The sequence below is a fragment of the Amblyomma mixtum genome, chromosome 1 (genome assembly GCF_055824585.1).
Source record: "Amblyomma mixtum isolate Tamu chromosome 1, ASM5582458v1, whole genome shotgun sequence".
In the NCBI taxonomy this organism is placed as follows: Eukaryota; Metazoa; Arthropoda; class Arachnida; order Ixodida; family Ixodidae; genus Amblyomma; species Amblyomma mixtum.
This window is the reverse complement of record NC_143012.1, coordinates 101,768,901-101,777,863: the sequence shown is the minus strand read 5'-3', so window position 1 is coordinate 101,777,863 and position 8,963 is coordinate 101,768,901. Positions and strand designations below refer to the sequence as shown.

The window sequence follows — 8,963 nt, the reverse complement described above, 5'->3', positions numbered from 1 at the left end:
TTTGGCTAGAAAAGTATGTTACCAATGGACATTTCCAACCCGTGGAGATGCTGACACTTCGCTTTCGTTCAAGCCAAAAGCACCGCTTGCGCCAGCATCGTTGCTTCCTTGGAGCGGTTTGCTCTTTGCGATTGGTTCGTACATGTAGGGGATGACGCCAAGATCCTCCTGGTAATCTTCGATGTGTTACATCGTGATATAAGCATCAAACCAACAGCCCGAACCACCGCGCGCCGCGCTTCATGTACTAGATCGGCGGCGACCGAGCCGGGCTCACCGAGCCAATGCCAGTGTTCACGTCACGAGGCGCTCAACCAATCACAGGCGGCAACGAGGCGCGCGAGCTGGCCCGAGCCTGCTGCTGCACTTTTCGCCAAAATAAAATAGGTTGCGCTTTCCTTTGCCTAATTTCGGTGAGAAATTCGAATTCCGAGGGTGGAAAACTGTACAGTGCATCTCTTCACTCAATTTTTTTGGGAAACCTTTCAGCATCCCTTTAACCCTGACCTTATCCCCGCAATCTTGTTTATCTCATCCGTGCACCTAACTTTCTGCTGCCGCCCGCTGCTACGCTTGCCCTCTCTTGGAATCCACTCCGTTACCCTTGAGGACCAGCGGTTATCTTGCCTTCACATTACATGCCCTGCCCACTTCTTTCTCTTGATTTCGACAAGGATGTCATTAGCGGGTTTATCATGTTGGTCTAATGAAGCCGTTTCTACAAAGGAAGGAGGTCGTCAGCATTCCCTTAAACGTGCCGCAGGACGTTCCCGTAGAAATTCCTTCTTTTCAAGAGGAAGCAGCTCCCCGAATTGAGGAGATGCTCGCGTACACCGTAGAGCAGTCTGAGTTGAGCCGGGAGCAGGTGGAGGACATTAAGGGCCTGGCAACCGAATTTTCGGACTGCATCAGGAAAAGGTTCAGAAAAACCCCACTTCATAACCCATGACATTAAACTGACATGAGAGGTCCCTTTCAAATATAAGCCGTACCGAGTGTCTCCCAGGCAAATGGAAATTATGAAGAAAGAGATAAACAGAATGCTAGAACTCGGAGTCGTTAAGGAGGCAAGCAGCGATTACTGCTCCCCGTGTTTGCTTGTCGAGGTTTCCGGAAAGGATCCACGTCCATGTGTGGATTAGAGGAGATCGAACGCTGTAACAAAAGACCAAATCTACCCGTTGCCCTATATTGACGAAAGAGTAGAATTGGTAAGCGGGGCTACGTTTATTTCTACGTTTGATTTGGTGAGAGGCTACTGGCAGGCGTCATTAACTGAACGAGCTTGTCGCTATGCGGCGTTCATCATATCTTTTGGAGTTTTTCAGCCGATTACTAATAGTTTTGGCTTGAAAAACGCACCATTCTGTGTTTCTAGATTAATGGACTGGGTGCTTGAAGGTCTCAGTGACTTCGCACTGCCCTATCTGGATAATGTAGCTGTATTTTCGAATGACTGTAGGTCTGACGTAAAACACATTAGAAAAATTTTCAAGGGATTTAGGGCTGCAGGATTGACGCTAAAAGCGGAAAAATGCCAATTAGTTAGAGCCACTAAACAGGGCGAGGAAAGCGTGAGCGCATGAAATCTAAAGTGGCGGCTTTCAGAGATTTCCTAACGCCGGCAACCAAGAAGGACGTGCGGTCTTTTCTCGGTATGACTGGTTACTACCTAGGAAGTGGCGAGTCCGCTCACAGACAGCCCATAGAATCAGGAGGCTGATGTGGTCAATTGGACACGCGCGAGCAGGATGTCTTCTAAAATTTGAAGGGAGCTCTGTCCATATTGTGGACCAGCGCAAAACGGACAATGTACCAAGGAAAGAGAAGACGACACGGGCGCTGTCTAGAAACTGAAATTTGCAACTGGAGCTCTGTCAACGCGACATGCGCTGGTTTCACGAGATTTTTCTCGAAAATGCATTCTCCAGTGCGATGCTAGCAACCGTTGCCTAGGTGTCGTACTTTTGAATACAAACGAAAAGAAAGGATAACATCCCGTGTTGTAAACTTACGCCGCGAAAGGAATCATAAAGCACCCCTAAGAGTGCCTGGCCATTCAAAAGCTGTCTTGCTACATCCAAGGTACAAAATCCACGGTCGAGACCGACCATTGCCCTTTATTGTGGCTGAAGAAAATGTCGGGCAAGGATGGAAGACTCCTGATATGAAGCCTCATACTGCAAGAGTACAACTTCGACGTAAAATACGAGAAGGAAAGTGAGAACCGAAATGCAGACGGTCTGAGTAGAGGGTTCTAAGCTATGAGAATATGAGACGGCGCTAAAACATAGTCTTAGACCTCTGCGTCGCTTTTATTGTTGTGAGTTTTCCCGTGTGCTGTCGAGAGCCGAATACTTGTCCAGCGAAAACAGACAGGGGGAGGTTTTCTGGAAAACGGCGTCTGTCCGTCGTTCGTCGCTCGGGCACTGTCAGCCAAGGGTATCCACGAACGCGCGCGGGCGCGTGTCTGTCTATGTGTGTGTGTGTGCTAAGTGAGCTCATTCATTTGCCCTGCAACCGTCCGAGCCTTCTCTCGAGCCTGCATCTGGGGACGCAGCCTCGGCGAAGGACTTCATCGGGGAGGATGAGTGAGTTGCGTTGCAAGACACTTCTTGCCTGTGAGCCCGCGAACTCCGGGAAACTGCCGCGAGCGTTCCGACCTACCCTCGGCGCCGCAGCATGGAGAAACATACGTATGTTTCTCTATGGCCGCAGGGTGCCGGCCTCGTCGAGAACACGGCGTTCGAAAACGCGACACTGAACGGACGCAGTCTTCCTCCAGCAGCGGAAAAGAGCGGCTGCTCGGGGAGCCAGTACCTCCCCAAGCGCCTGGGGCCCTCTTTTCTTTTTTTGGGTCAAATTTTCTAAATGAAGATCCAATTCCTAACTTTCACGAGTCCGCAGCCCGCAACTCGCCACAGGGCACAAGGGGCGCCCCGCCCCGCAAAGGGGGCCATTCTCTTCGCTCCTTTTCAATATCGCCATGATGAAGCTCCCTCGTGAACTTGCCTGGGTGGAGGGAATACAACACACAGTGTATTATGACGATATTAAAATCTGGACTTATCAGGGAAATCTCGGAGAAATGGAGGACAGCCTTCAACGGGCCGCCTCCATAGTCGATGCCTACGTATCAGACTGTGGTCTCTAATGTGTCCCTGCAAAATCCTAACTTCTGCACATTCGCGCAAATTACAAAGACAACACGACGCCCTATCTCACACTTCCTGGAGGGCCCATTAGGGAAGTGTCCACGGACTTTAGGCCAAAATATGGCCCAAGCAGCAGTGGGGGACACCAAAAGAGCTAGATTACACGTGCTAGCAATAATACACTTCAAAAAGCAAGCACAGCAGGACAAGCAAAACAAACAGCTATAGAGCAAATGAAAACAGCTCAAGTAACTCTTGACTCGCTACAAGCACACTTTGAGTCCCAAATACATCTCGTCTACTGAGCCAGAGCACCCGGGTTCGAACCCGACCGCGGCAGCCGCGTTTCGATGGAGGCGAAACGCAAGAGGCGCCCGTGTGCTGTGCGATGTCCGTGCACGTTAAAGGGAGGTCGAAATCATTCCGGAGACCTCCACTACGGCACCTCTTTCTCTCTTCTTTCACTCCCACCTTCCTTCTCTTACGGCACGGTTCAGCTGTCCACCGAGATGATATGTGAGACAGATACTGCGCCACTTTTTTTCTGTGAAAACCAATTTACCCGTGTCTTCTTGGTACGCGTCCGTGGTCCGGGATGGCGCAAGATCCCGCCGCCTTGCGAGGCTTGCGTTTGAGGGCAGCTTGTGCCGTCGCACTCGAGGAGGAAGGTCTCCCAAGCCTCTTTAGTGGGGGTGGAGTGGGGAGGAAAGTGAGGACTGCGTTGACAGGGCAACACCATGTAGGATTCGGTCGTTCCAGCTCCTATAGGTGGTGCGACGGCAGTACGACATGGCGGACGAGGCGTTGATGGCGCCGATGCTATAGAGTGAAGCAAAGCGGCTTCTTGGAATTGTGACATCGTTCGTGTGTGATTTAGCGCCTATATAAGCAGCAGTAAGTCATTTTCAGTTATTAACGGCAGCCTGTGCTTGAGTTTGTCAACATTAGAGGCCGACAGAGAGAGACGGTGAAGTCTGCAGGGGGATTACTACCGTCCATGAGCAGGAAACTTCTACCACCCTGAAATCGAAAGTCCAGTGGCGTGGAGGAGAGATAGCCTTCATCTGCAAGCTGGGGAAGTCGACGATTGCCCTGTTCACCTTCGTGGGGCATAAAGTGCCACGTTACGTGCACTACAGCAGTGTGGTGACTTTGGTGCGCGAATACAAGCGGACTATTACGGCGTGTTTCCGATGCGGCACCATCGGTAAACGTGTGGCCTTATGCCCGAATCCTCAACGCAATCGCTGCTGACACTGTGGCCAAACGGTCGCAGTCCTCGAAGACGGCAACATGGCGGCCCACGAGTGCATTCCTTCCTGCATCGTCTGCGGTAGTGGCCATCTTACGGGCTCGCAAGACTGCAAAGCGAAATTCCGGCGGCTGCAACGACCGGGCAACCAAACCGGTCAACGAAAGCAACCTGCGCTTGTTGTCTTGCCTTCTTGTCTGTGTCTTTTTGTGCGCAGTACCCCCATTATTTACCATGATTGACCGACTAGCCCAACAACGTACGCTCTTAAAGCAACCTAAATGTGCAGTGGCCACGGGAACTGACACCACTCCAAAAATTCCCCCGCCTAGCAACAAGATGGTGTAAGGCACATTCGGACCAGCGCCACCGGCGGGCGCGTTGCCCAGGCGTACCTCCAAGCCTCCTCCATCAACTAGACCAGAGGTTCTCAAACTGGGTTCCGCGGAACACAGGGGTTCCGCGGGCTGTCTTCTTGTGTTCCGCGAGAACCCTCACCTGCCCTGACCCAGCAGCTGATATGAGACTGGCTCTGAGTGCTACTGAGCCACGCTTTGACTTACTCTTAAAAGAGAAGCAGTACCACCCATCACATTAGTATTTGTATTAATCTGTGCAATAAACATTTAACTTTTGCAACTCTCTCTTTGCAAAAATGCACTTGACAACATTGCTGGTAAGTGAAAGCGGGGGAGGGGGGGGGGCTTCCCTGGAGCTTATTGAAGGCTTTTGGGGTTCCTCCAAGCAAAAAAGTTTGAGAACCCCTGAACTAGACAAAAGTCGTCACGTGATCCAGGTGCCCCCGTATTCCAGAACGGTTATTTTCCGCCTTTCGAGGGCCGTCCGCTTGGAACACCAAAGAAGACATCACAGCCAAAGGTAGGCGGCTGAGACGGGCCTTCTCCGCCTCCCCATGCTCCCTTACCTTCTTCCCCACTAACCCTTCCTCCCCCCCCCCCCCCTTAACTCTGAGGTCGCTGACCTCCGCCGTGAGCTCGAGACTCTCCGGGCACAAAATGCTCAACTCCACGCCAAAATTCACGCGCTAGAAACGGTTCGGTCCTCCCCGCCCACTGCCCAGGTAGCTCCGGAACCGATGCAACAAGTGCCGGTGGACCCGACACCCTCTAGCTCTGACGCGCATTTCACCGCCCTCGAAAACGCCCTCGCCGCATTAGCGACTCAGATGTCAAATTTTGGCCAAATTCAAGAAAACCTGTTCAATTCAGTCATGGCCACGGTTACGGCCACCGTGGCGGCGAACATTAAGACGTGGCTAGAGTCAAACCCCAGGCATCTCCGCCGAATGGGGCCCCTCAAAGACACAAACTGCCCATAAATATTCAACCGCCCCATCGATCTAACCGAACTCTCGGAAGAGCCGGAACCGCTTCAGCTGCTGGTGACGAAACCTGTGCCGGCTCTCTAAGGCAGTGTCCCTTCAAATCAGCATGGCTGTGTCCCCTCCCAACCAACACCCTAAAGGACGCCGCGCCCCGCAAAGAGAGCAAGCTATTTCCCTTGTACAATGGAATTGTCGGGGTTTCAAAGACAGGACCAAACGCGCCCACTTCGCGCGGCTCATTGACAACCTCGAACAACCCGCCGCAGTCCTTGCGTTGCATGAAACCGGGGATGCGGTTAAGATCGTGGGCTATAGCACTTTTCAACGAGACCCGTTCACCTGTATCCTAGTCCATAAAGGTTACACAGCGCAGGAGGTTGATCTCGAGCTAAATCTGGAATATTCGTACGTAATGGTCTCTCTCCTCCCTATGCGGCGAACAGATAGCCTCGCACACATACTCAATATCTACTGCCCCCCCCCCCCCCCCCCCCTCCATGAAACTCAAGAACGTCACTTCTGTCCCCTCTCTTGTTGTGTTCTTCTTGTTGCGCCGCCGTTCATTTCATCATGCACCAACTCGCCCCTCAGGCCATTCTTCTGTCACTTCTAACATCTTTAGCGCAGCGCTGACGACCGCGGGTCGCGACCTCCTCATGATAGTGGGCAATTTTAACGCCCTCTGTCTCATGTGGGGTTATTGCAAGGAAGAGACGCGTGGTCGTAAGTTGGCAGAACATATCTACGCGGGGCATCACTCTTCTAGCCGACCCGGTCCACCCAACACGTGTAGGGAATTCCGTCACTCGGGACACCTGCCCCAACCTTACCCTCGTGAAACACATCCAACACGCAGAGTGGATCAACACCGAGGACACCCTCGGTAGCGATCACTGCATACTGAACAATTTCATTTACCTCGACCCTTACATCGCCCCCTTGCGAAAGCCAAACTTCCCGTCTGGAATGCTTTCCGCCAGGCCCTCCCAGTAACTTCTCTCATGGAGCAGGACTACTCCACTTGGGCACACGGACTCATGCAAACACTCCGTTCACACGAAAAAGCAAATCCAGCTCACGGATTGTGCATCGGATGTGGATAATCACCTGATACACCTCAGGGAAGCTCGCCACAGCCTTACTAAACGATGGCGGCGGCAGAAACGCAAGCGTAAGCTCCACGCTCGCATCTCTGACCTCACCCAGCAAGCTGCCGAGTATGATGCCCAGCTCGCCGACACTAACTGGGTAGATCAATGCAACAGCGCAGCAAGACAGATGTCCAGTCGCAACACTTGGCGGTTCTTTAGCAGTCTCATAGACCCCACACATACACGCTCGGAGACCCAGAAACACCTCAATCGCGCGATACACAACTTTCAAGGAAACACGAAGCAGCTAGCGAACGCCTTGCGCTCACAATACCTCAATGAGGATCAAGACCCGCGCGGGCAGGATTATTCGTATGCAGGCTGCGATAATCCTTCACTTTATTACCTTAAAGGCCCCCAGGATTGGGGGTATTACATAAGGTATAATCCGGAACTGGATCAACTTTTCCAGCTTCACGACCTTAGCGCGGCTCTTGTCAAAATGCGCAGGGGTCGGCGCCCGGGAGGGATAAAGTCACAGTCAAATTATTGGCGAACCTTCCAGATCGGGCATACGTAACCTAACTCGAATATATCAACGCCATTTGGACCGGGGACACTTCGTTGCCACCGGATTGGAAAACATCATTGGTAACCTCTATACCGAAGGCGGGGAAACCGATAAACACAGACAACCTCCGGCCCATCTCCCCCCTTTCTTGCGTAGGAAAAGTGATGGATACGATGGTCCGTGCGCGTCTCTATGAATATCTTGAGAGGAAGAACAGCTTCACCGACACAATGTTCCGGTTTCGACACAGTATGTCCGCAGAAGACATCCTTTTACAGCTTCATCACGAAGTTCTGGAACCCATAGAACACCCACACAACGACAGAACAGTCCTACACTGCAAACAAAAATATACCCAAAAGGGAGTAAAAATGGTGGCGGCCACCCTTTTTACTCCATTTGTGAAAACATTTACTCCATGAGTGGGGAGTAAACAGTGGACTGTGCTCCATTTTACTCCCATGAGGGAATAATGGAGTAAAAATGAGGATTTACGAGCATTTACTCCCGTCTAGAAAGGGAGTTAATTGTGACAAATACTCCACCAGTGCCGAAATGGAGTACAAAAAATGGCTGAGGCTTAGCTAAGGTTAAGCCTAGTCAAATGCGAAGCATATTGATGGCCATGCTTGGTAATACATGGCTTTCCTTGGTTGAATACTTGGTCAGACAACGGCATGGCTACAGCGGAACGCCGACTAACCCCGAGAAGCGCGTTGGGTGAGCGCCTGGATTGACACGGAAGCCGCGTCCGCCTGCCCGGTGGAGCGAGCGTTTCACCTACACCGAGTGTCAACGCGCGTTCGAAATGCGCGGGAATGTCGCTCGAGGACATTCCGGCGTCTGTGCGATGGCATCGTTCTCCCTCTCCCAGCGCGTGACGGCGATCTGTCGTGACGTCATTGTGTCACGTGGTGTGACGTCACCATACCACGTGGTCTGCACGGCGTGCAACCGCAGCGACGGCACAAGTTGGAGCCCCGTCTCTCATCTGTCGTGACGTCATTGTGTCACGTGGTGTGACGTCACTATACCACGTGGTCTGCACGGCGTGCAACCGCAGCGACGGCACGAGTTGGAGCCCCGTCTCTCATCTGTCGTGACGTCATTGTGTCAAGTGGTGTGCACGGCGTGTAACCGTCACGAAGGGCTTGGGTTACCTATTGTAATATGCTTCGCATAAAAACACCATTTTGTGCAATCCGCCCCGCCGCCTAGCGTCTCGTCTGCTTCTGGTCAGTTTTCGGATAATGGCGGTGAGTGACGACCGCTTGGTTACCATCGTCGCTGGATCTCTGCTGAATTCTGCTCCTTCACGGGCGCCTGCCGCGGTACAAGATATCGACTTGTCGCCGTTTTCCGCTACAGTACGTCACATAATTTAATTGCTCCTGTTAAGCCTCCAGTGCTGTAACGATACCTGACTTTCCTTTGTTTTTGTCGCCACCCCGTTACAGCCCCTGTTTAGGCCTAATTCTCACAGGCTTTTTTCAGTGTGGTCGCAATGTGTTGCAGCAGATTATGTGTTGCATGAACATGGAACTGTGAT

General features: G+C 52.1%; 1 protein-coding gene across 1 annotated transcript in view; it reads right to left on the bottom strand.

Moving 5' to 3' along the window:
• Window positions 1–2,893: 2,893 nt before the first annotated feature.
• Window positions 2,894–8,963, bottom strand: part of LOC149367342 (uncharacterized) — a 70,472-nt gene continuing 64,402 nt past the window's right edge. The window contains exon 5 of the mRNA XM_089573713.1: window positions 2,894–3,012. Coding sequence (XP_089429839.1) covers window positions 2,894–3,012 — 119 coding nt within the window. The remainder of the gene's footprint in view (window positions 3,013–8,963) is intronic.